Here is a 27,811-nt window from a genome sequence, read left to right as displayed (position 1 = left end):
TGTTGTCTCTTTCTTACAGGAAATGTTGCAAACTCCTTTGCCATCGACCCTGTTCTTGGGACAATAATGGTAGCCAAAGAGCTTGATCGCAGCAGCAATACCCTGTTTGAACTCACCGTAAAGGCATCCGATCGTGGAATACCTCCGCTGTCAACTACAGCCACTGTACACATCGTGGTAACAGTTTCTGACAATGCAGCCCCCAGATTCACAGAAAAAGAGTTCTCTGCAGAAGTCAGTGAATCAGTCCATCCGGGAAGTTTCGTGAGCTTGGTCACAGCCGACAGCCAGTCGTCTAATTTCTATCAGATAAAAGGCGGCAACATCAACAACGCATTCGATGTAAACCCTAACTCAGGAGTGGTTGTGACCCAGAAAGCTTTAGATTATGAGGCCGCCTCTCAATACAAGCTCATCATACAGGCGACCAACATGGCGGGACTTTCCAGCAACGCAACTCTTCTGATTCACCTAAAGGATGAAAACGACAACGCTCCAATATTTATCCAGAGAGAATTCAAAGGGTTAATCAGCGAATCGGCCCTCGTCAACAGTGTTGTTCTCACTCATGAAAACACCCCCTTTGTCATTCGTGCCTCTGATGCTGATGGCGACCAGAACGCCATGCTCGTCTACCAAATCGTTGAACCTTTTGCTCATAACTATTTCGCCATAGACTCAAGTACCGGAGCCATCAGAATCACAACGGCTTTTGATTATGAACAGAGGAGTGTTTTCCGCTTCACAGTGCAGGTCCATGATCTGGGAATGCCACGCCTGTTTGCAGAGACGCCGGCCAACGTGACCATTGAAGTCATTGATGTTAACGACTGTCCTCCAGTTTTCAGCCAAGAACTGTACGAGACAACCGTCGTCGTGCCAACGTACAAAGGGGTGGAAGTCGTTAAAGTCAACGCCACGGACTCAGATTCTGGGCCTAACTCCAAGCTTCTCTTCTCCATCTCTGAGGGAAATATTGGTGATAAATTTAAAATTGATCCAATCACAGGCATGATTTCTATTCAGAATGTCACACAGCTCAGGAGCAGATATGAAATAAAGGTGAGGGTTTCTGATGGTAGATTCGCCGCGGTTGCTACAGTAAAGATACATGTGAAGGAAAACAAGGAGAGTAAACTGAAGTTCACCAGGGAGTCCTACAAAGCCTACGTCCAAGAAAACCTTTCAGAGAAGAAAACGCTAGCAGTCATTGCTGCCGTCGGGAACCAGGTGAACGAGCCCTTGTTCTACAGAATTTTGAACCCTGACAGCAGATTTCAAATCAGCCGCACATCTGGAGTCATCTCCACCACTGGGATTCCATTTGACCGAGAGGCCCAGGACACGTTCGATATAGTTGTCGAGGTCACCAAAGAGGACAAACCCGAAGATGGGGCTCATGTTCTAGTAACCGTGACAGTGGAAGATGTGAATGACAACAAACCTATGTTCGTGAACCTTCCCTATCACGCCCTGGTCCAGATTGATGCAGAGGAAGGCCAGGTCATCCGACAAGTCACAGCAGTGGACAAAGACATTGGGCAGAATGCAGATATCCACTATCAACTAAAGGATCACCAGGAGCACTTTCAAATTACCCCCGCTGGTGAAATCTCCCTCAAAAAGAAATTTGAGAAAGATTCAGTCAACACAGACTTTGTCATCGTTGTTGTGGCAAAGGATAACGGAGAAACAGCACTCTCAGCAGAAGTAGAGGTTCCAATAACAGTTGTGAACAAAGCAATGCCTGTGTTTGAGAAGCCTTTTTATAGCATTGAAATCCCTGAAAACATCCAGCTACACACACCTGTTCTCCACGTACAGGCCAATGATTCCGAAGGCCCTCGTATTGTGTACACCATCTCCGAGGGAGATCCTTTCAAACAATTCTCTATTGATTTCAACACGGGTGTAATTCATGTGATTCAGCCTCTGGACTTTGAGACACATCCGGCTTATAAGTTAAATGTAAGAGCCACAGATTCTCTCACTGGAGCACACTCTGAAGTGTTTGTTGACATCATTCTGGAAGACGTGAATGACAACGCCCCTCTGTTTCTGTCAAAGGCCTACTATGCCAATATTTCAGAGGCCTCCGTCATTGGTACCACCATTTTGCAAGTTGCTGCCAAAGATTCTGATACCGGTAATAACCAAGAAGTATTCTTTCAGCTGGTTGAAGAGAAGGGGAAGAATTCAAATATTTTCACCATTGACCGTGACACAGGAATAATCTCTACAGCCCAAGTTCTTGATCACGAGGAGATCCAGCAGCACAAGTTGAGAGTCCGGGTTGTGGACGGAGGCGTTCCATCCCTATCTAGTGATGTCATCGTGACAATAGACGTCACCGACCTGAACGACAATGCACCAATATTTACAGAGCACACTTATAAGACTACTATTAGTGAACTGGCCCCACGTGGACACTTCATCACCCAAGTCCAGGCGTCCGATGCTGATAGCTCAGACTCCAATAAGTTGGAGTTCTCCATAATATCCGGCAATGACGATCAGAACTTTTCCATCGACAAACGCACAGGCGCCATTGCCATTTCCAACCACCGTAGGCCTCATATGCAGCCTCTTTACAACCTCAATGTATCAGTCTCAGACGGTGTGTTCAGAAGCTCAGCCCTTGTCGTGGTAACCGTTACTGGTGCCAACTTCCACAACCCCACCTTCTCTCAGGTGGACTACGTGGTAGAGCTTGTTGAAAACTCACCTATTGGTACCTTGGTTGCAGAAGCAAAGGCGACGGATGACGACGAAGGCATTTATGGGCAAATAACATACCAAATTGTCAATGACTTTGCAAAAGACAAGTTCTCTGTCAATGCGGACGGAGATATTTTAACTCTTGAGAGCCTTGATCGTGAAAATCCCATTGAAAAGGTTATTCCTATTTCTCTCATAGCTAAAGACGGCGGTGGAAAAGTAGGCTTTTCCGTAGTCAATGTCATTCTCACAGACGTCAATGACAATGCTCCACAATTCAGGGCGGCTAACTACATAGCCACTATTGCATCAGACGCCACAAGGGGAACCTCTGTGGTTAAAATTGCTGCTTCAGACATGGATGAGGGAAGCAATGCTGACATCGAGTACTCGATCGAAGGAGATGTTGAAAACGTGGAAGAGAACTTTGAAATCCACCCAACCTCTGGGGTCGTCACAACTAAAGAGAGTCTGATTGGACTTGAAAATAAGCTCTATGCATTCTTTGTGAGGGCGAAGGATACTGGGAATCCACCCAAACATTCAGTTGTACAGGTTTACATCAGGATTGTTGCCCCGGAGACAGCCATTCCTAAGTTCTCCGAGACACATTACCGCTACACAATTGCTGAAGACCTTCCCATTGGCACAGAGATCGATGTGATTCAGGCTGAGAGTGAGCAACTGGTAATTTACAACCTTGTGAAGGGCAACACTCCCGAGAGCAACGAAGATGAGGTTTTTGTTGTGGACAGAGACAGTGGAGCCTTGAAGCTTCAGAAAAGCCTCGACCATGAGATGACAAAATGGTACCAACTCACTTTGCTTTCCGAAACCAAACATCAGAACTACGAGATAGCAACATCTGTGATTGTTAACATCCAAGTGAAGGACCTGAACGACAACGAACCCGTCTTTGAGTCGGACCCTTATGAGGCCGTCATTGTGGAAAACCTCCCGAGTGGGACTCAAGTGATCCAAGTCAAAGCCACCGACCAAGACTCTGGAACCAACGGCCATGTTGTTTACAGCCTGGACCCCAAGCAGAACTCGCCGGAGATCTCCGAGCTGTTTGCCGTCAATAGTGAAACTGGATGGGTGACCACCTTGAAAGAGCTCGACCGCGAGAAGACCAACAAATACACAATCGCCGTCCTGGCCACAGACCAAGGCGACAAAGTCCAACACGTTAACGGCACCCGAGTGGAGGTGACGGTCGCCGACGTGAACGACAACCCGCCCCGCTTCACTGCCGAGATCTACAAAGGCACAGTCAGCGAAGACGACCCTCCGCCCAGCGGGGTGATCGCCATCCTCAGCACCACAGATGATGATTCTGAGGACATCAATAAACATGTGAACTACTTCATCACAGGTGGGCGTTTATTTTTGTGAAACACATAATCAGTATGCCCAGAGAGTTCACTCGATACTCCTTTGTGTTTTTCATAAACAGAGCTTAGGGGGGGATTATCCGTTTATGCCACTTAATACGATGATAATATCTCATCTTTGAAACATGATACAGTTCTATTATCTGTTAGGAGACTGAGTTATCGCCTAATCTGCCAAAAGCTCTAGGCAAATATTAAGGTCATCATAATACAGAAATGTATAATTAGCTGAATAATGCTTTGAAATAGACTGAGGGGAAATACTTCCTCTGCTGTTAATTAGCAAGCGTGAGTAACTATGCAAAGTATGGGATTATTAAGAGGAATCTGAATCCAGCATTCGTTCATTCAGAATTTCAGTTCGTGGGATTGCTTGTGTTCCACAAATATTTGATTTAGAAATAGGGATTTGTTTTGTGAAGCAGTGATGCATTCTTAAAAGATGATTTCAGTAATTATTGATAGATATTTTATGGAATGCAGTTTAAAATTCAGGCCAGAGCCTTCTCCTTGTGTCTTTTTAATGACTCCGGCTGCTTTGCTGCCTCTGAGTCGTTGATCACTCTGAAGTGGAGTATTTCTTTTTTTAACACCAAACAGGAGGGGACCCACTCGGCCAATTTGCCATCGAGCACATTCAAAATGAATGGAAGGTCTCTGTCAGGAAGCCCTTGGACCGTGAAGAGAAGGACAATTATCTCCTTAACATTACAGCCAGTGACGGCATCTTTACTGCCAAGGCCGTCGTGGAGGTCAAGGTGCTGGATGCCAACGACAACAGCCCTGTGTGCGATAAGGTAAAGTCCATTTTTTTGTCATTTTTCCGCACCTTTTTTTCTTTCTGGGATTCACTTTCATTTATTTCCTTCTTCCAATTTTCCTTCCCCCAGTCCCTGTACAGTGAGAGAGTCCCAGAGGACTCCCCCGCCGGCAGGCTCGTCTTGCAGGTCTCTGCTACAGATGCTGACATCCGCTCAAACGCCCAAATCTCTTACGAGCTCCAGGGAGTTGGCTCTGAGCTGTTCATCATTGACTCTGACACAGGTGTGTATCTGTGTGTTAACACGAATGGATACAAATGCTTATGTGGATGAAAAACATGATTGATTGTGGGGCTTTTTTTGTGGTCAGTGTGAAAAAGTAATACATTCTATATGATTAATGCTTTCGGCCTTTTTTTAATTCTTAAAGCCTTTTCGTCGACAGTCATTGAGTTTGTTGCATTCCAGCTGTATTGTAGGTTTTTCTGAATATTGTGAAGCAGTATGTGGAATCCTCATGTTAATGTCTCATGAAACACTCGGCTTGGAGCCACAAAATCAAAAAAGCAGTTCAGCACGACAGCAGTCTCACATTCTACACACAAGATTTGAGAATGGTGATTTTTTTTTTTGTATTTCTGTATGGGCTGGAATCATTATCAGCACTAGAGGAGGCAAAAGGGGTGTTTTTCTTGTGCCCAGTTGTTATTTACTTATTCATTTTTAAAAGAGCCAAGAACATTTCCCCGCGGGGCAACTTAAAGACCCGTAGTGGCACTAAAACACGGAGCTGCACACTAAAATTAAATTTATGGAAGCTATACTTTCTCGCCTGAAAATAATTTCTTCTTGGAGACCCTCTAAATCAGAGATTCCATCTGGCTGCTAGGATGAAAAAAAAAATAAAACAATGCCAGTTATTAACCGCCAACGTGGTTTTAAAATAAATGCAGAGTTAATGCATGACAAGGACAAAACAGACCAAGCCAGTAGATTTAAACAGCCATACAACATGCTGTCTACTGCTGCATAGAATCCCTAAGTAATGGCAGAATTCAACTTCTAACATGCTGAGAGACTGACACAGAGGCAACAATGCCATCCAGCTGTCTTTTGGCAACCCCTCAATATTCAGTTTCCAACAGCAGTGCTACTGTTATGGAGAGGGGATTTTATGTTTTTTCTTCAGTGCAGACAAGTAGGATTATTGCAGATGAGGACCGCCAAGAGGCTCTGGAGTTTTCCAGAGAGGTTGTGGTAATGTTGGCTGCCTCGCATCCCAGGACACTTCCAAGCTGCTCTTAGCTGCCAACTCTGATGGTTTCCTTCATCCTCCCACTCTCGATGCCATTTTCTTCCTGCTTTCGTGCTTCAATTATTTATTTATTCCCCTCTTCTCACTCTTGAAAGCCATCGGTTGTTTGGATGTTTTTTTATTTGGTTAGTAGACAGGAGACAAGGGAGTTTCTAGTGATTCAGAGTATGCATGGTTTGTCCTCTGATACGCCTGTCTGTGAGTTGAATGGGTTTTTATGGTTTTTTAAATCTTGTTCTTGTGTTGTGTTTTGTGTATTTTGCTCAACATCCTTCTGTCTTACCTGCAGGGGAGGTGAAGACTTCGCAGCCTCTAGACAGGGAGGAGCAGGAGGAGCACAGGTTCAAGGTGCGGGCGGTGGACGGAGGAGGGCGCTACTGCGAGGCTGACATCCACATCACCGTGGAGGACGTCAACGACAACCCGCCTCAGTTCTCGTCGGATCCTTACACCATCACGGTCTTCGAGAACACGGAGACGGGCACATATGTGGCAAAGCTGCTGGCCAACGATGTTGATTCTGGTGAGTTTCGTTCTCAGTCACGTTTCCATGAGTGTGCGCTCGAGAAACAATCAGTCCATTAACTTAAAAGAAATGTAATGTACGGTAAGGAAAGTGAATCCATTACTAGAATGTTGGCTTTGCCCCATTTTCTTATTAACTGAAGCTAGTCCTATCGAGATGTCCTTTCTCACACAGCATCGTTAAGCTTACAATGACCACCAAGGCAGACTTGTCACTCAAAATATTTAATCATTTTAATTTTTTCTAGCCAGCAGCCATACATTTTGCTGGTTTGAATGACGACTTTTCAGCTGTAGTTAGCTAGATAGTTAAACTATCTTTAATTAGAAGTTAATGTCTTCGTGAGTTGCTCGTTACTGGAGAAGTTGTCTTGTTTTTTAAATGATAAACCTTTAAAAAAGGATCTCAAATATGTACGAATATGTCATTGTCAAAAACCTCATCAATTCATTCATTTTGCAAATTTGTTTTTGGGAAGTCCAAATAAAAAAATAAAACAGCCCCACTCATCATAGCCCTTATAACAAGTACTGCATCCCCATGCACACTGCTTCAACATGTGCACCAATCCAAAAATGTGACAGGCCCGCTGTGCCTAGTTACAGTTGCTAAGCCCTGATGGAACACTTTTTAATATTAAAACTATGTTTTGGATAAATGCGTTGAGAGCTCTCATAATGCTTAAAATGCAAATCAAAGGCATTACTAAAGGTTAAAATAAAAAAAGCACCTCAAATATTCAAATATATACCTTTAAAAGGGGGCATAGCATCGTGGTATACAGCATGCATATGCATCTTGGCTAAATGCTGACTCACATTGCACGGGTTATTATCTCTCCTCTGTGCGACTGCATTACACTAAATGGCGAGAGGGAGGGATAACAAATGTGGAATTTCATGAATGATCAACCCTTCAAATTAAAAGCTCCATTACACTCTAATGAAATTCCTCTCTCTCAAGCTGAATTCTCAAAAGGGCCTGATTGTAATTTTCCATTTGCGTGGTGCCAAAGCCACGGGGCCACATATTTATCTGCGGCGTCTTCACCTTTCAGCGAGCAGTGCCGACCACTGAGAGGCTCTAATGGGGATAAGACTGAGGACTCACACGGCGCAGTTAAACAGTCATTTCAAGCTCCTTGAGACTCTATCCAGGAAACCACTGGACCTGCCGTTCCAGATTACACCTTTTAGTTTAGTGGAACACAAGCCATTCCACGCCTTCACTTTCTATTTCCCCCTTTTCAGTCCCATCGTTTTGGGGCGGACTGACAGCTTGACAGGACGAAACGGATGCTAGAACCGGGTCCCTCAGAGGGAAACCTTAAATAGTGAATGGAAAGAGCTGGTATTAAGACATTTCTTCCCTGGGGCTTAACTGGCACACAATTTCTCACATTTTGAATATCAAGGATAAGGGTACTTGAAGGAGCGGGTGGAGAAAAAAAAGGTGCTTCCCGCAGTCTAGCCAGAGGCAATCATTATCTAGAGTTACACTGAGTGATAGCCGAGCGGGATTTGATTAGTATTTCTCTCACATGTGGCTATCACACACATCGAGAGTTCTTCGTCTGTCTGGTATTTTTTTTTTATTTTATATCCCAAGTCCCAAGCATTACATAGACTGTACAAGAAGAATTAGGCTTTTTAGCTTTGACCCAGTTCACTCAGGCTTCAGTCAACCGTCTTAGAAGGCAAACCACGAAATGTGAAGCTTTCTCCGGAGAGAAAAAGAGTTGCATTATGCGCAATCGGTATTTGATTGTGCATATATCTGCGAGGATTCATTCCTGGCACTGGCTGCTGTGTGCCTCTGCCTCAATGATCCACCTGCCCATGTGGCTGGAAGCTGCTGCTGCTACTAACCCACATTGCTGCTCCTCAGTTCAGCCGGCTGTTACAATCTCTGAAAGGCAGCACTTATCAGCACGGAATGGCTATGAACCAGACTGACAAACAGATCCAGACTGGTGGCCGTGATCTGATATGCTAAAGTTATGCGAGTACACATTCCTTCTCTGATTCTGCCTTATCCTTTATCGCTCTGCCTGGATCAGAGTGTGTCTCTCTGCACTGCCTTGGCTGTTGTTATTTCCTTCATTCAATTTCTCATGTCCTTCCATTCTGGAGGAATTTGAAAATGTTTTGCTTTGCCTTCGCGGTGCTGCACCAGATTCATACATGTTATTGACAATCTTGCCTCCAACACTGTGGAGAAAGATGTCTCAAAGTGCCAGCTGTCCTTAAAAATGAAATCTGTCGTTGTTGATTTTTAAGATTAGTGTGTATTTGGAATGATTGCGTTTGGCAATATTACAGAGATTTACATTTATACTTTGCTGTACAACATTGTCTTTCAAGAGGAACTACACCCATTTTCAGAGTTCACACATGTTATTCCTACGGTCTAAGACAGTCAAAAAAGTTAACATGAACAACTCTCTCCCAAATCCAAAAACTAGTGTGGAACTGCTCTATAGACAATGGATTGGGATGAATGCTATAGTTAATTTATTAGGGCTATTATTAGGGCTGTGCAAAAATGTCAATATAACATCATCATTTTTTGGATGATAGTGTCTCGATGGGTCCGCATCATCTATAAGACAGTGTCTGTGAGAATTTTGGGTATTTGGGTAAATTTTCCGTCACTAAAATGAGAACCCTGCAATTTGATTAATCTCATTTGGGTACAAAAATAAAAAAGCAAATATTCTCTGGGTCCACACAAACTGTCGCCCATTCATTGCTAATTTTGTAACAACTCCAGACAATATAATTAATGACACGTTTGGGACTTTTGTGGTTTCTGGCTTTAAGAAAAAGTCGCTCATGGTCATAAATATTGATTGAACTTTCCTCGCTATGGAAACAACAAAAATGGAATTCTTAATTCAGCCCGTGTTCCCCTTTAATATGAGGCTGCAGCTACGAATTATTTGTCATTAATCTGCTGATTATTTTCTCGTTTATCACTTATTTGTTTGTCTACTTGCGATATTAACATTCCAGCCAAGTTCTGAGACAAGCAAACAATGATAAACATACCTGCATGAGGCGAGATAGCCAATAGAGATTCAGCACAATTCACTTAACTACCATAAAGCAATTGTCTCAAGGATGATCAGACCAGAGAGAAGTGATGGGAAACTATATAAGCCGGGCTCCCCGTGGTGGTCTCTCCAGCATCATAATGAGATCCACGGAGGACATGGGCACTTACCTGATAAATTGGAATATAATAGCGTATTCCAAATGGGGGCCACCTGCAGAAAGGCATTATGATTATTATCGTGATCCGTCTCTGTCTCATTGCTGGGAGCGTCTTGCTAGTGGGAGGACATGAGTTATGAGGACGCCGTGGATAAGACGTTTACTGCTCCTGTTTATCAGAGGCCTTTGTGAAAGATGGATGTGTCGGAACGAGAGTAGAGGGCGACGATTTTCGAGAATGTATTCATTCGAGAATCAATACATCAATAGACGAATCAATATGCTTGATACGCCCTGTACTTAAAGGAGTATTTCTGTTGATGTGGCTATTTATCTTATGGGCGAAGATAGCATTTCAGTCAGCAGTTAAATTGCTGAGATGTGGGTACAGTGACAGGTTGTAAACTAAGAGGCATTACACCTTAACAGACAGGAACGGTATGTAAAAAGAACGAAAATAAGATTGTTATTGCAAAATAACTTATTTTTGTTTACCTTTTCTGTCATCCCAGGTCTTAACAGCGACATCCTCTACTCGCTGGTCAATACCGCCGATGGATTCTTCTCCATTGATGAGCACAGCGGTGTAATTAGCCTGGAACGCGCCCTGGACCGCGAGACGCAGTCGACGTACGAGCTGAAGGCCCGGGCCAGTGACCAGGGCTCCCCGCGGCTCTCCTCCATGTGCCAGGTGGTGATCTCCGTGCTGGACATCAACGACAACCCGCCAGTGTTTGAGCACCGCGAGTACACGGCCACCGTGTCCGAGAACGTGGCGGCGGGCACACAGCTGCTCAGGGTGCAGGCGGCCAGCCGGGACACGGAGGCCAGCGGAGAGATCTCCTACAGCATCATCAGCGGGAACGAGCACGGCATGTTCAGCGTGGAGCCACGTACAGGTATGCGGAAGCGTTTTAAGATGGATTTTCTTTTATACATTTAGCTCAGCTGCTCTTAGCTTTCTCCTTAGTAGTGGTGTAACAAATACTTCCAATCCAATTGAATGGGATATTGAATTGTAAATGTGATACAATTACTTGATTGAATTACATGTTTACGGTCACCACAGGGATTAAAGGTACCCTTTGCAGTTTTTGACCTCTCGTAGTGCTGTGGAGCGGCGTTTTACAAGTTGGTTTCTGTTTTGTTCATATTGTTTGCGCACACGTGGAAACACATTGTTGCAGGCTTGGTGTCTGTAGCGATCCATTATGCTGAGTTAGAGCTTAAATGTCAATTTTACCAAAGTGTATCTACTGTGCCATGCAAGTTGGAACACTGCGTCTGGTTTACTCCAGCGTATGGCCCTAAAATAAACTCGGATTTAATTGCAATAAGGAATAAAAAGCCTGCCAAATAACTACAGTACCAGTCAAAAATTTAAGTTTTTCTACATTGTCATCCAAACTATGAAGGAACACATATGGAATTATGTGGTAAACAAACAAATGCTCAACAAACCAGAATATGTTTTATATTTTAGATTCTTCAAAGTAGTTGAATGAGAAGGCGTGTCCAAACCTTTGACTGCTACTGTACATGTTGACCCTGTTTTTTTAAAATGCTTGTTTCCTGATGGGGGTTTGGATCCATCAGTGCTGGGCTATGGTAACATTGTTGCTGTTCCATAAACACTCGAAATAACATCATCACAGGAATAGATATGGCTGCAATGTTACTGTTGATACCAAAGATAGTCTATGGTTTGTACACGTTATTTAAACACACAGTCTCTGTACATAAGAGGTAAAATAGTAGAGCTCCAGGTGACCACAGACAGATCAAATATTTTTTCCTCCGTTTCTGATTAAACAATGTCAGGACGTCAGTGAAGACAGGAGGAGTTTAAATATTTTAATACGCGATTGACTCTTATACGTAAACAGACGGACATTTGTATAAATTACGGTTTGGTGTGAACACATCATTACTATGTTCCAGCATAGGCAATGTAGAAGAAGACTGCTAACTGCCGAACATTGATGTAAACTATGCAAAAACCTTCTTTTTGAAGATTTTTGCGAGGAAGAACGTATGTTTATCAGGTTTGTTTGGCTTTAAGGCTTCACAGAATACTGATTATTTTGTTCACTACAAAGAGTGCACAGGGCACAGGCAGTTAAACATCAAGAGCCTCGTGGCCCGGGCCGTGTAATCGCTGTGGAGTCTAAACAGTCTGCATTCCTGTCCTAACATTATCATGGCATCATGCTTAATTGCATTTGGGGAAGGAATGACTCACTAGTAGATTATCCCTCTGCAGAAAAATGCTTCGAATACAACACATAAGAATAAAGAAGCACAATGTTTGTCATTAAATGAAATGATGTTTTTGATGTATTGTGGAATCATCGGTGTTTTGTTTTCTTTACCTGAATATAAGCTATTGGTAGTTTGAGTTCATGACTTGACAGCAGCTCTCCGCACCTCTCTGACTCTCCGCTGTGTCTCTTTTTAACCTCCGTCAGGTGACATCTTTGTGATCGAGCCGTTGGACTACGAGGCCTCCCATGAATACTACATCACCGTGGAGGCTACAGATGGTGGCTCTCCGCCGCTCAGCGACATGGCCACCGTGAACATCAACCTGACTGATGTCAATGACAACCGACCCGTCTTCAGCCAGGACATCTACACGGCCGTCATCAGCGAGGACACGGAGCTGGGGAAGACTGTGATGGCGGTGAGAAAAATAAACATGCTCTACAATAGATGCTTGTTGTTGGGCAGTAACCCTTTAATTAAAGCTGCAAGCAGGGTGAGAGACATCTATACCCCTCTCTCTCTCTCTCTCTCTCTCTTAACTTTTCCTCCAGCTAGATGTGTCAGACCTTTCCCCTCCTCACTCAGTCGTTAATTTACTCTCTCTCCGCCTCTCTCTCTGTCCTCTCTGTCCATTACTCACTGCATACGCTATCACATATCTGCACATGTGGCAAATCACCATCTGGTGGCACGGCTAAATCAGGACCAATGTTCTTCATGCTCGCTGCACCCCTGTTCTCATGCATTATCTGACACACATGCTCAAACTGTTTAATTGAAAGGCATTCGACTCATTAAGCCTCTCTCCGAGATAAGGCGTTCTCTACCTTTTGCATGTTACATTTTTCCCTCCATCTATTTCTGTCCACCTCCTCTCCCTCCTCTCATAAAAAACCTCTGCTCATGGCCATTTATCTGTGTGTCTAATGTACCTGAATATAAATTGTCAATCTCAAAATTAGATTTTATTAGCTGCCATTGTCTCATCCTTCCTCACTGTCTATTGATTTCCCTGGGGATCCCTGTCAATATGTGACGGTGGCTGGGTTTTAGCACTGTGTGTGTGTGTGTGTGTGTGTGTGTGTGTGTGTGTGTGTGTGTGTGTGTGTGTGTGTGCGTGTACCTGTGTGTGTATTGGAGGAGGGTGCACAGGAGACAGAAAATGGGATGCATCCTAATGATGATGTGATCGTGGGGATGCAACTAATGATTATTTTCATCATCGGTTAATCAGACGATTGATAAAAGATTAGTCGCTTCTAAAATAATATAATAATATTTTCAAGAAAATAAGGGAAAATAATAATAATAAGAAGAGGGTCCAGATGTCTTCTTTTGTTCGACCAACAGCCCAAAACCAATAGGTATTCAGTTTACAATCATATAATAACAGAAAATCTGAGGTAATCGAGAAACTGGGACAAGAAGAAACAAAAAATCCATCTTGCTTGACATCACATTTTTTCCAACTGAGCCCCACCCCCTTTTAAAGCACTAAAGAGCACCAACAAACACAAATGTATAAATCACCCCTGGGATGTAGGCAGATTTATTCTAGATGTGGCAGTCATTGTGTGTTCACGCAGGAGCCCATTGATCAGATAAATAATTGTTTTTTAATGGCATTTAAACGCATATTTTAACATAACAAGCAACAATGGGCGTTCAATTGCCATGTAAGGCCACATCCGAGGACTGTTGATTGATCGTTGGTTTGATTGTTTGATCGATCCAAAGGTGGTGGCGGAGGATCTCGACGGGCCTTCTTTCGATCACGTGCGCTACTCCATCGTGGACGGTAACCAAGGCAGCCCCTTCACCATCGATCCGCTCAGAGGAGAGCTTAAAGTCGCTAGACAGCTGGACAGAGAGCGGGTAAGAGAAAAAAAACAGCAGATACAACGCTGACTGTACACATCGAGTTTAATCCACTGAGGGGCTAATTGCACTCTATGCAGAATCCAATCAGAGTCATGTCAGGCCAAATAAGGAGGCTTGTTTACTGATCTCAGCTACATTATTGCTTACAAAAACAGCGTCGACTTTCGTATCCTTACTTTTTCCTTCTCTTTCTCAGACTTCAGGGTACACTCTGATGGTGGTGGCCTCAGACAACGGGTCGCCCCCTCTCTCCAGCAGCGCCATGATCAACATAGACATTTCGGACGTCAATGACAACCCGCCGCTTTTCTCCCAGGCCAACTACAGCCTCATCATCCAGGTGAGAAAGGGGGGGGGGGGGGTCAGTGTGGACGGCTGATTAGAGATGGAGAGGATGAGAATGAGGGAGATGGAAAGAGGAACGAGAGAGAGAGAGAGAGGGAGGTGCAGAGGGGGGATTGCAGTGGACACAGAGAGAGAGAGAGAGAGAGAGAGGGGGATTAACGGGATGGAATAATGGGAGGCTGTGCTGCTAGAATGTCAAGAGGAAAGGAGCAGGCTGGAGCAACAGAGGTAAGGAGGGGGGGGGGGGGGGGGGTACTAAAAGAGAGAGGCTGCTTCTTAAGTCAAATAATTCAGATAAGGGATTGAAAGGAAAGGCTGTTAGGCAGGAGAGGAGTGGATACTGTAAAGGGAAGATGTGTGAGAATCAGAAGGTGCATCTCTATTCCATTTTGAAAAAAGAAATCATGATTTTCAAAGGTAGGAAGTAAGATAATGCGTTTCCAATTTACCTGTCTGTTTATAAAACTGTCAACAACAAAAAAAAAAAGCAATTTAAAAAAATACCGTCAGCAGGCACCGCACACATCTGAACACAGCTTGAAACCCTTCAGAGTGAAACATTGTTTTGTCTCTGGCTGGCTTTATTTTACCGACTATGGATCTTTGATCAAAGTGAAGCACAAAATCACACTAGAGCGGAACAAGGAAGAAACACAGGGCACACACGATACACCACCAGGATTATCCACAGATGTTTCCTTTAACACTTGATAATAAAAGTGGATGTTGAGTCATCTAGAGTCAGAACACTTAAGAAAATGCCTTTTACTGGGTCTCATTGGAAGCCTTGCCAAAACATCGTGGACCAGCTGTGAGACAAGCACCACTGACAAATACCAGAGTTGATACGGGTAGAAGAAGACTTCAAAATGGTTCTAATGAGTATTTTTATATCAGCAATGGATCAAATAACATGTTGCGTGGTGGTTATTTGACATCTGAAATACATTACGGACAGTCACCGTTACGTTTTCTCTCCAATCAGCAGTGTTCCTGTGGGTGTACATCTTAACTTACAATCGTCAAACACTATAGAGCTGAAGAGCACCTCCTCTCACCACGAACACTAAACACTCCCCCTCTCGTATCCCACAGGAGAATCGGCCAAAAGGCACAAGTGTCCTCCAGCTCACCGTAACGGATCGGGACGCGTCCCACAACGGCCCACCTTTCACCTTCGCCATCGTGGACGGGAACGAGGGCGGCGCTTTCCACATCAATCAGCAGGGAGCTCTAGTGGCCGTGGGGGCGCTGAACAGGAAAAGTATAGAACACTACCTACTTCAAGCGCAGGTGAGTCACGGCGCAGAGGAGGAACCCACAGTTGAGAGGTTGTATTGATTTAACCGTCAAGCCACGGCAAACCTGATCTATTTGTCTTCCCCTCTCTTTTCCCTTACTGTACTTTTCCTCTGTCATGTTCACTCATCGCTATCCCCTGCTTTCCCCCCCCCAGTTAGCCAATGTTCATCCCTACATCTCAAAACCTTTTAAATGTATTATAAATAAAGCTAAATACCCCCCCCCACACACGCAAACCGCTTCCTGTAAGATGCTGAATTGGAGTAGGCATGCAATAAAAGCTGCTGCATCAGAGTTCATCTCACGGGAGAATCATAAATCAAAGACATTTCAGTTGGCATGATCACGTGTGCTGCCTGGTGTTGTTGATGTGTCACCTTAAGAGGAACGAACAGGGAGAGAGAAAAAAAACAAGTGGGCAGATGGGAAATGAAATGTTAGTGTGATGTCTTGTTACACGAGATGCACACTCAGATATGAGTCATAGTTGTTTGTTTTTTCTCCGTGCAGAGCTGATGACAATCCGTGTGCAAGAGTGAATGTTAAAACGCTCCTTATCTTTTAGATGTTTTTGGCTTTTATATCCAGTTCACCTTCAGCCTGTAGATGCCGCCAACTTATGGATATCACTGAAAGAGCTTGATTGCCCTCTGCTGTTTGGAGAAAAAAAAAAGCAAAAAAAAAGCTGAGACATTATTTTCCTCACACATGTGCCTCCTCTCTCATGTTCAGGTGTCGGACAGCGGCAAACCTCAGCTCTTCTCCGCCGCCTTCATCAGCGTGCGCATCATCGAGGAGAGCGTCTACCCTCCCGCCATACTCCCGCTGGACATCTTCGTGATCACCGCTGGCGACGAATACCCCGGGGGAGTCCTGGGCAAGATCCACGCCACCGACCAAGACATCTACGACACCCTGACCTACAGCCTCGCCCCTCCATCCTCCGCGTCCTCGGACGAGAGCGGCGTCCTGTTTTCCGTCTCCGCCTCTGACGGGAAAGTGATCGCCCTGCGGCCTCTCGACGTGGGCCACTACCCTCTCAACGTGACGGTGACCGACGGGCGCTTCACCACGGCGGCCGACGTCACCGTGCACGTGAGGCAGGCCACTCGCCAGGCTCTGGACAACTCTATCGCGGTGCGCTTTGCGAGCATCGCCCCCGAAGAGTTTATTGGGGACTACTGGCGCAACTTCCAGCGGGCACTGAGAAACATCGCTGGCGTCCGGAGGAGTGAAGTCCAGCTGGTGAGCCTGCATCCTTCAGAGCAAGGAGATCTGGACGTTCTGTTGGCTCTGGAGAGAGCGGGCAGTCCTTACCAATCTCAGGAGGTAAGAGCAGCCATGCTTACATTTTATGTTTCACGCTGATGGTACCAAACGTTGATCGATTAATTATTTAGTCCATGAATCACCTTTTTTTGTTCGACCGACAGCCCGAAACCCCAAAGACAAAGAAAGAGAAAAAGCTGACGTTCACGTTTCGATTGTCCCCCAGGTCGTCTTCCACAAGCTGAACTCGTCTGCAGCCGTGATCGAGGAGATGACGGGGGTGCGCATCGTGCGGGTGGTGCAGAAGCTGTGCGCGGGTCTGGACTGCCCGTTGAGCTTCTGCGACGAGGTCATCACGCTGGACAAGACCGCCATGTCCACGTACAGCACGGCCCGCCTCAGCTTCGTTACCCCGCGGCACCTGAGGACCGCGACCTGCCAGTGTGAAGGTAGGCTGACCTCACACCCTCACACACACACACACACACACACACACACACACACACACACACACACACACACACAGATCCACATTTTACCATCTGTTAGAAACTCCCGTTCTAAAGAGGACGTGTGTTGGCGTTTAGGTGGCAGATGTCCCGTGTTGAACAACCTGTGTGAGAACAACCCATGTCCCGAGGGTCTGGAGTGTGTGGCGGATCCCAGAGAGACCGTGTACAGTTGTGTGTGTCCAGAGGGCAAAAAGGGCAAATGCTCCGGTAAGACAACCCCCACCTATTGATCCGTGTCCCCACATGTTTTTACTCTGTTTTTTCACGATATATACTTGTAGCTATGGTGAAAATCATGTTAATGTGATGCTGTATCTTCATCCCACCTCTTCTTATTTCATGTCAGACGGCCACTCGCTGACGTTCAGCGGCAGCGGTTATGTGAAATACCGCCTGATGGAGAACGAGAACAAGGAGCTGATGAAACTGTCTCTGCGTCTGAGGACCTTCTCCAGCCACGCCACCGTCATGTACGCCAAAGGAACCGACTACAGCATCCTCGTGTGTGTGTGTGTGTGTGTGTGTGTGTGTGTGTGTGTGTGTGTGTGTGTGTGTGTGTGTGTGTGTGTGTGTGTGTGTGTGAATGTTTTTTTGTTTTTTTTCTCCGTCCTGCCTCATTTCTCAGCCATTTATTCCGTCAGCGTCTTTTTACAAACCGAAATGATAACCTTGCTTATCATAATTAAGTCTAGACTGACTGTCCGGCTGCATTTACGAGCTTGTCTGTGTATTGAAGCTCGGATTTCCATATCAGAAAGGTTTAATAAACACACAAATTGACCCGCCCTCCCACGAGACCATCCAGCCGCGTGTGCCAATCAACTACTCTGAAGGGGGTTCAAAAAGGCATTTAAAAAACAAACAAAAAAAAGCCTTTCACATGAGGGACGATGGGAATGTGGCGGTGGGTTGGAAAAAGAAAATCTCACACACAAGGGCTATTTCAGTACTGGGAGGGAAACAGAAAGCAGTTCTCCACACATTCCTTTCAGGGTCTGTCTGGTACAGCAGTCTAGCATGCCAGACCTTAGACGAAAACCTGGCTGGCTAAGAGCGAGTTATTGTTTAAAGGCTTTTAGCATCTCCAAACTGTTGCTTGGGTTATTTTAGAGGCATGAAAAGAAGTTAGACTGTTATATAAAGATGTTTTTTCTGCAAAGCGAGGATAGCTAGAAGATGTTTGCTCCCATTAAGATAAGATTCAAAATGATATCATGACATGGGAATGTATTGTTATTATATATTGTACTTTCAGATATGGAATGATTAATGACAGTGTCACACATCGATTTATAACGGGATTGATGATTTAATTGGGATTTCTCTGAGTGTAAACCGAAAGGGAAAACAAAGATGAGATGAATAACCTCCCTTAGTCTGGTACACACAGATGTTTATCACGTTCTAACTCCATATTTCATGGCTCTTATAGATCGTGAACGGCCGCCTGCAGTACAAGTTCGACTGCGGCAGCGGCCCCGGCCTCGTGTCGGTCCACAGCGCTCAGGTCAACGACGGGGAGTGGCACACGCTCACGCTGGAGGTGGACGGCAACTACGCCAAGCTGGTGCTGGACCGGGTGCACGCCGCCTCGGGCACGGCGCCGGGCACCCTGCGGACCCTCAACCTGGACAACACCATTTACTTCGGCGGCCACGTACGCCAGCTGGCCACGACCCGCCACGGACGCAGCCTCCCCGTCACCAACGGGCTCCGCGGCTGCCTGGAGGCCATCGCCCTGAACGGCCAGGAGCTGCCGCTGAACACCAAAGCTCTCCGGGCCCACGCCGTGCTGGAGGACATCGTGGACGTGACCCCGGGATGTGCCCTCGCATCCGCCGAGAGCTGCTCCAGCAACCCGTGCACCAACGGAGGGAGCTGCACCTCGCTGCCTAACGGAGGTATGTAATGTTGCTCTAGTTAAATCAATTTAAATGTCCTTTTTTGTACCATGTACTATCTAATTGATGAGGTCTGGAGGAGCTTACTAGAAGTTTTAATTGTGCCCTTATTCCCCCCCCAATAAAATCAAACATAGCTTCCTTTCTGTCACTTGCAAACAGGTGTAGCAACTGAAGAGGTGAACCTGATCTTTTATTCAAGAGAGGCTTTTAAAAACAGGCGTCTTCAAAATAGTTTTTGCGAGACCTCACCTTGTTTTGTGGTGTGTTCCAGTCACTGTGTTAATTTGCTGCTCGTGCTGTTTCCTATAAATGTAAACTCGACACTTCTGCATCTGTTTCACATTAAAAACACTGACAGCGGTTCAGGGGGCATAGTCCCTCAGCATCCCCGGAAGGCTTTTATTTTGTAAAACATCTGCGAGACGTGTCGAATTTCAGTAACATCAGCTCAAATTAAAGAAAGATCTCCAGACAGTGTGGTAAGCATATTGTGCTAATGTTAATTCTGCAGAAATTAACAAGTGAACCGTTAAAGTAAATGACCAGCTAATTATGTGTTTTTTTCTCCCTTGGCCTTTACGCGTGGCTGACCTTTATATGTTTTATGAAACAACTCACAGCCAGTGATTCTTTCCAAACTGGCTTGGATTTGAGAATCAACAGTAGTTTAAAAATGTCTTTGTCTTCATACGTTTTTCTTTTTTTTAATTTTTTTTATGAATTCCGCAGGCTACTTCTGTAAGTGTCCTGCCTCTTTCATGGGCACCCACTGTGAGATTGGCATCAGCCCTTGTGCCTCCAACCCCTGTCTGTACGGAGGCACCTGTGTACCTCGCACGGACGACTTCTACTGCCAGTGCAGAGGGCAGTACTCAGGACAAAGGTACTACCACCGTTTAGTTATTTTCCACAAGAACGCATCATTGATGACACATGGAAAGAATGATTGCATTTGATTGTGATGATTATGGGACAAAGCTAGACAAAGGCAAAAGGATTGTTATTTTTATACCCTTCATTGTACCTCTAATATTTAAATGTATTCTTATTATATTCAATTTTGAGTGGTTATTTTTTTCACGTCTCGAGGAATTTGCATACCGACGGTCTGCATTTATGAGTAATGTCGTAACCGTTACTTTACACAGTAGTTTATCCTGCAACAACATAAAAAGGTATGAAAAAAAAAACGTTTCAGAAGCGAAGGAGTCTTTATATATTTTTTAGGGGTTCTAAAGTGAACTTTTCTTGAATTCAGGTGCCAGTTGGGTCCGTACTGCCGAGACAACCCCTGTAAAAACAGCGGGAAGTGCATCGACAGTCTGGATGGTCCGGTATGTGAGTGTGATTCCGGCTTCCAGGGAGACAGGTGTGTGCTGTTTTGTGTTCAAATATCCCCAACTAGAGTCTGATTGTTCGCATCAGCAGTTTATAACACATCAGTAAAATTCCGCTATGTTGCCCAGGTGCCTGAGCGATGTGGACGAGTGCATCAAGAACCCCTGCTCCAACGGGGGCCAGTGCCAGAACACGTACGGCGCCTACAAGTGCAACTGCTCGCTGGGTTTCAACGGGCAGATCTGTGATCTGCGCACCGAGGTCCGCAACGACTTCGTCTCCACCTCCTGGAACATCGGCCTGGAGGAGGTGATCGGCATCGTGGTCTTCGTGTCCAGCATCTTCATCCTGGTGCTCCTCTTCATCATCATCCGCAAGAAGGCCTGTCGCAGAAGGTCAAAGAGCGACGACGACGACAAGCATCTCGGAGGTTCCGGCGTGCCTCACTCCTTCCTCCAGAGACCTTACTTTGACGCCAAGCTCAACAAGAACATCTACTCGGACATCCCGCCTCAGGTCCCCGTGAGGCCCATCTCCTACACTCCCAGCATTCCGAGCGACTCAAGGAACAACCTGGACAGGAACTCCTTCGAGGGCTCGGCCATCCCCGAGCACCCGGAGTTCAGCACCTTCAACCCGGACTCTGTGCACGGACACCGCAAGACTGTGGCCGTGTGCAGTGTAGCCCCCAACCTCCCCCCTCCGCCTCCCTCCAACTCCGTCTCAGACAGCGACTCCATCCAGAAGCCAAACTGGGACTACGACTATGATTGTAAGTTCTCAATAGCTTTACGTTATGACAATGATTGCATTTACGGAATTCAACAATGATTACTAAACATGAGAACGCTAAGTTAAATTCTGGGTAATCCAATTTTATGGTTCCACAAATACCGTAATGTGTTCTTGGAAGTTTCCTGGAAAAGATAATGTAATTTGTTTGTAATAATAGTAAAATGATAGGCAATGCGGAATTGGTGCACTTCTGGTTAAAATATTTTTGTTTATTTCCAGTTTGTACCAAATTATGCAGTTCTTGCCAGGAAAACTTGCGACCAAATTCTGTTATCCAAGTAAATTCCAATGTAAATTTTAGAGAAAGTCGTGGTTTTTCTATATGGTAATAAGAGTTTTGCCTCATGCATAACCGTGGAGCACAGGTCATGGAACATAAATTTCATCATTACCTCCTCCAAGGACCATTATGTCTTCGGTTCTGTTTGGTTTTTTGTCAGCCGGATTACTGGAAAACTATTGGCCTGATTTTTATTAAACATAATAAATCACGGGGTGGATTTTTTTCCTCGGTAAAACGGCCTTAGCACGCTCCAAGTGTCCTTCAGTATCTTGTATGAATTTGCATTTTCGATATATATTAACCCAAATGTATTTAAATTTAAATGTAGAAAAATACCATAAAATCAAAAGCAGGAATATCAAACAAAAAAAAAAAAGTTTATCTTTTCAAAAGTCGCTTTGTCGCACATCCCTAGATTAACGTATTTCAACCAGATAGCAGCACGGGGTTCTTTTAATTTCTCACCATCGATCTAGGTTTTTCCTCCTAAACACATTGTGCTTCCTCCTCCAGCTAAAGTGGTCGATCTGGATCCGTGTCTGACCAAGAAGCCTGTGGAGGACAGCGCCTGCCACCCCTACAACACCAGGGGCAGCATGTCTGAGGTCCAGTCCCTCAGCTCCTTCCAGTCAGAGTCCTGCGACGATAACGGTATGCTGCCATCCAGCATGTTAAATATAGAGACAAACTAACAGGACAGAGTAGCTTGAACAATGCCATATTGTATGAGATGCCGTTCTGCACTTGTAATGACGTTTTCTTTTGTCTGATGAGCCTGCAGGGTTTTTTGCAACCGTTACCTTTTGTCTCGTAGAGCCTTGTTGACTTTGATGCTAACTCTGTTTCTTTGCATGCTCCGAATGGACGGCCCAAATGGTGGCTCTGGGGTCACGTGTTCTTTTCTCTCTCTTTTTTTTTGCTGCGGGGCTTCAGCTCCCATATGGATCAAATCAGTCCACAGATCCAGAACAAGGTTTTAATTAGGGGTGTCCAGCCTGTAAGTCCTCAATCACTACCGGTACAGACGGAAGCAATCACAACAGCTTGTACTGTGAAATTCTCCCGGGATTGTATATAAATATATATATAGATATATAAAAAGAAAACATTCTGACCCTGTTTTCTCATCTCCAGACTCTGAGTTTACCGGTGTTCAATAGGAGTTTGATGACTTACTCAGAAAGCAGTTATGTTCTGTTTAAAAACCACTCACAAGGTCATTGACTTTGACGTCTGTATTTCCTTTTTTATTTTTTTTATTTACATGCATGCCTTCTCTTTTTGTTTGTCTCTTTTTTTTTTCGAATTGTAGCTACAAACAGAGGTTCAAAGCGAACATCCAGGAACATACCACAAGGGTATACACATGTTATGTTCTTCATATATCTCATTTATTACCCTGAGTCATCACTGGGATGTCATGAGGGGGGGTTATGCTGCTCATAAATCATCAAAACCCTTCATCTCTATCCTAAATTGAATTTAAAATTGATTACTTCCTAAACAAACCACTTCTGTTTTCCTCATTTTCCTCACTTTGTTGTTTTCCGAACACACACACACACACACACACACACACACACACACACACACACACACACACACACACACACACACAGACAGAGGCTTTTTTTCTTCTCCCTGTTCGGGTTGGAAATGTGTTTTTATATCTCCCGGGGGAATTCCACTGATTCTTCCATCTGTACTGTCAATGGCACCCCGTAGCATCTCAGTATGTTGTTGTTGTTGTTGTTGTTGTTGTTGTTGTTGTGTTATCTTGCACAAACAAGACCAGACCCTGCCCACCCACCCCCCACCCCCCAACACTGTGTCGCCTTCCACCATCGTCTTGTGCCCAGCCATGAAACTCACCCCTCCCCCCTCCCCCAGCGACATTCAGTGTTAAAAGAAAAACAACAAAAGTACGTCCGCTGTCCCGCAAACAATGACAATCGTTTTGTCGGGAAGTGTGACGCTTGTGTTGGCATCACTCCATTTTTTTTATTTTTTTGTTCCTTTTTATATTATTACAGCAATTGTACTAATGCTAGATCTCTTCCCCCCCCCCTCGCCCGCCTCTCACAAGCCTCCATAGTGACTGTAATCCACCTTGTCAACTCTGCTGTTGACACGGTGGAAGGAGAAGGTATTTCTTTTATTGCTTTCCATCTGCCAGTAGTGGGTTTTTTTTTTTGTTTTTTTTGTCCTTGGTGTTGGGAATGTGAAGTGCAGGTTTATATAGAGCTGCCATTATCTTACACCGACGAACCTCATCCAACCCTGACGTGTTCCCTATTTTCTTATTATTTTTTTTAAGATTCGGCTGCTAATTAAAAAGATATGCAAATATACTAAATTAAACAAGCGCAGACGTGTTAGCTTCAGGTCGCAGTATTGATCTTTGCAAACTTTTTTGATTACACACCTCACAAAGTCTGTTTAAGAGAATGGCAGACCTGTTGTCTATTAATTAACCTGTCACTTTTTTTTATCACTATCATGTCTATCATGTTTCATTGCCCCTCATTTCATTTCACCCGTGTTCTTAGCCGATTGTTCTTTCTTCTCAGGTTTTAATGTGACTTGTTCTTTTTCTCTCTTTCTCTCTTTCTCCTTTCTCGCCTCATATAAAGAGTCTTTTTTGGCTCATGATCTCAACAACCCAAGAGGTGACTTTTTACGTCTTTGTTTGCCTGATGTTCATTGGTGTTCCCCTGATCCCGCCCTCTAACTGTTAACCGGCACTAACCCCGCAGCTTCACGATGAAAGGGTTAAACCTGCTCTGTAGGGCCAAGCTGGTGTGACACTGAGCGCTTTCTGCATCAGCGGCCTCTGAAGGTGTTTGGTCTGCCTCCCTAGGATCATGTATCCCCCTAAAAACACTCCCATGCATGGTTTTGATGCTGTGACACCGTTATAGAAAGTGTTACACGGTCAAAGGTTTTGCTCGGTAACTAACTGGGAATCTAACGGACTGGATGCAAGTCGTTTGTGTGTCTGTTAGGACTGTGAAGAGTTTGTCACAGCATTTACAGTAACTATTTTCAATAGTTTGTTTAAGTGGCTAGTCATCCTGAAAGTTACATCACACAAAACTTTTTTAGTTTAGTATGTTGTTAGTATGTTGTTATCTCCTATAATTTGACATATTAGCATGTGAGGTTTAATAACTAGAGGGATCTAAATCATATCTTATTTATTTGATTGGATAACGCTGAGTTGGGCTTGGCTTAGCAAATATAATAAACATAATAATACATTTTATTTGTATACAATTTAAAAGGTACTCAAATGCACTTTACATGGTAAAAACAATAAAAGCAATAACAATACAGATAAGACAGAAAGACACTCAAGACTGGGATACATTTTTTACAAATAGGGATTTTTATATAAAAAATAAAAGTTCTGTTCACACATATTATGGCATATAACGAGATAATAATACAGGTAGACAGAAATAGAAATTGATAATTTCTTTGTCTTTAAATATGTGAATGTGTCTGCAGTGTGTTTAATACGTTGCTCTCACAAAGTGGTGTGAAGTGTTGATTAATGAACAGCTCATTGTGTTGGTGTGTTGTATTGTGTTCTTGTTGCATGGTGTGGGTTTTTAACATTAACCTGTTGTCATGTGGTGAATGTTATTAGTGCTGTGCGTGACCTCTGGTGTGGAGTACTAATGTGCGTGTTTGTGCTTTGGCCTTCCTCCTTATCAAACAGGATATCACTGGGACACATCTGATTGGATGCCAAGTGTTCAACTTCCTGGAATCCAGGAGTTTCCACAGTATGAGGTTGTGGAGTCGCCCGCCCCTCTGTACAGCGACCCGAGCGCCATCGACACCGACTACTATCCCGGCGGCTTCGACATCGAGGGCGACTTCCCTCCGCCGCCGGACCACTTCCATGCAAACGAAGACCTGCCGCCGCCGCCTCTGCCGGAGTACGGCGACACGCTGCGGCCCGCGGGCAGAGATTATGACCCGAACGGCCCGGGTGGCCAGGCCGGGGTCCGCCAGCGCCCGGCCCTGCCACAGCTCTACAGCCTTAACCAGTACCTGCCGCAGCACTCCTACCCGGGCGACGGAGCCGACTCCGAGGGCCAGGGGGCCACTTCCACCTCAGGAGCCACCACCCCGGCCTCCACCATGGGCCCCGGTGGCTACAGAGAGGGCTACCCTTTAGGTTGTAGTCGGGACTTTGACTCCTCAGCTCTGGACAACATGTCCATGTCTCTGTACACGTCCACGGCCTCCTGCTCGGACATGTCCGCGTGCTGCGAGGAGTCCGAGGTGATGATAAGCGACTACGAGAGCGGCGACGAGGGCCACTTCGAGCAGCTGGCCATCCCGGCGCTCGACTCCCAACAGCACACTGAAGTCTGACACTGGATCCAAACAAAAGTGCCTGAACCCCACAGCCACACCTTATATTTACCCCTCACACACACACCACCCTCACTAAACACACACACAGACACACACACACACACACACACACACACACACACACACACACACATACATTGACACACACGATTAATTGAGTCCAAACACAGGGGTTGTTGAGACTGGTTGTGAAGGCCAATCGGCTGAGGAGATCTCATGAAGCTACAGGAGCGACTCTGTAGCATCTTAACATCTGCTCAGTCCAACTCCTCCCCCTTGAGTTGGCGTTGCCATTGCTTTAAGTAACTGTCATCATAAACAGGAAGTGGATTGTCTGAAGGGTCATCATGTCAATGTACAACATGAAAAAGCGTCATGAGAAAAAAAAAAAAAAAGGAAAATAATATTTCACAACAACATCTCTGTTTCTATCAATACAACCGAGCAAAATGTTTTTATACAAGTCCTGATTTTCAATGTAAATTTAAATGTACAGTTTTGATTTCAAAGTTTACTAGGTTTTGTAGATATTCTATGCTTTTATTTTCAACAAAAAAAAAATAGAGTTAAATGGTGTGATCATTATCAGCCTTACTGTGCTTACATTCACAAAAAATCAAACAAGGAAACGTTAAAAAAAGAGAGAGAAGATAAAGAGCGTGGCTTTTCCAAACACAGTGTAATCGTAAAGTTTATTGTCTCCTGCTCATTTCAAAAAAAGGGTCTTCAATGAACGACTGCATATTCTTGTTGGTTTTTTTTATTTGTTTGTTTGTAAATTTTGACTTTGGAACCTCTTTATTTTTCCACCAAGAAAATGGGACCCAATATATTTATAGTGCAGAGTTATCCATGGACACGTGACTTTTTCAGGTGTCTATGTGTGTGTGAGCAATGCTATGGTCTTGTTAAGGTTTTTATTGAATACTGCCACAAGCTCACGCTTTCCTACTGGCAATAAATTATTCCTAAAAAATATCCCTGCTGTCTGTGTGCAATTATTTACAAACTGAAATGAAGAAAAGAACCAAGTTGTAGTAGTAAGCAGTACTCATGGCTGTAGCTGGTATTATCTGTTCAAAAAGTCAACTGTTTACCAGGTCACTTTATTTTATTTGTTGTAAATTACATGTATAGACAACACGATTAATGAACTATTTAAGAATATTGGCAGACTAAAGTGTGCTATATTAATCAATAGTTACTAAGGAAAATAACCTGTAGTTGTAGGCCAACAATCTAATGCAATAAATGTGATAAATTACATTTTTAAAAGTCATATATACAGTAACAATTATATTTTACAGAGCAACAAAGCAGAGTGTATCTTCTTTAAGAATTCATGGCATTCAGCCAACACTGTATCAATACTCAAAACTTTATTCTTTATTCTTGTGGAGATCCCAAAGTTTTTCACAGATACCAAGTATGTCAGGCTGTGTTTAAAATCGCACAGAGAACATCTAGAATATTTCGATTTTTTTTGGAATGCTGCAGCAATAAAATAAACAGTTTCTTGGTTGTGAATATTTCACTCAGTGTTCACATTGTTAAGCTTTAATGAAGCTTTAGAACAAGCTGATCCAGATATAGAGT

General features: G+C 44.4%; 1 protein-coding gene across 1 annotated transcript in view; it reads left to right on the top strand.

The window, feature by feature from the left end:
* Window positions 1-27,234, top strand: part of fat1a (FAT atypical cadherin 1a) — a 75,439-nt gene extending 48,205 nt beyond the window's left edge. The window contains exons 10-29 of the mRNA XM_054603607.1: window positions 20-4,093; window positions 4,713-4,909; window positions 5,003-5,156; window positions 6,478-6,711; window positions 10,442-10,828; window positions 12,398-12,612; window positions 13,932-14,069; window positions 14,272-14,415; window positions 15,516-15,713; window positions 16,455-17,051; window positions 17,218-17,440; window positions 17,579-17,710; window positions 17,850-18,004; window positions 18,936-19,404; window positions 20,137-20,290; window positions 20,666-20,776; window positions 20,874-21,517; window positions 22,337-22,474; window positions 24,457-24,492; window positions 25,548-27,234. Coding sequence (XP_054459582.1) covers window positions 20-4,093; window positions 4,713-4,909; window positions 5,003-5,156; window positions 6,478-6,711; window positions 10,442-10,828; window positions 12,398-12,612; window positions 13,932-14,069; window positions 14,272-14,415; window positions 15,516-15,713; window positions 16,455-17,051; window positions 17,218-17,440; window positions 17,579-17,710; window positions 17,850-18,004; window positions 18,936-19,404; window positions 20,137-20,290; window positions 20,666-20,776; window positions 20,874-21,517; window positions 22,337-22,474; window positions 24,457-24,492; window positions 25,548-26,212 — 9,065 coding nt within the window. The 3' untranslated portion in view covers window positions 26,213-27,234. The remainder of the gene's footprint in view (window positions 1-19; window positions 4,094-4,712; window positions 4,910-5,002; window positions 5,157-6,477; window positions 6,712-10,441; window positions 10,829-12,397; window positions 12,613-13,931; window positions 14,070-14,271; window positions 14,416-15,515; window positions 15,714-16,454; window positions 17,052-17,217; window positions 17,441-17,578; window positions 17,711-17,849; window positions 18,005-18,935; window positions 19,405-20,136; window positions 20,291-20,665; window positions 20,777-20,873; window positions 21,518-22,336; window positions 22,475-24,456; window positions 24,493-25,547) is intronic.
* Window positions 27,235-27,811: the final 577 nt, after the last annotated feature.

The sequence above is a fragment of the Anoplopoma fimbria genome, chromosome 9, assembly GCF_027596085.1.
Source record: "Anoplopoma fimbria isolate UVic2021 breed Golden Eagle Sablefish chromosome 9, Afim_UVic_2022, whole genome shotgun sequence".
NCBI lineage: Eukaryota > Metazoa > Chordata > Actinopteri > Perciformes > Anoplopomatidae > Anoplopoma > Anoplopoma fimbria.
Note: the sequence above shows the minus strand (reverse complement) of the source record. Positions and strands in the feature narration are given on the sequence as shown.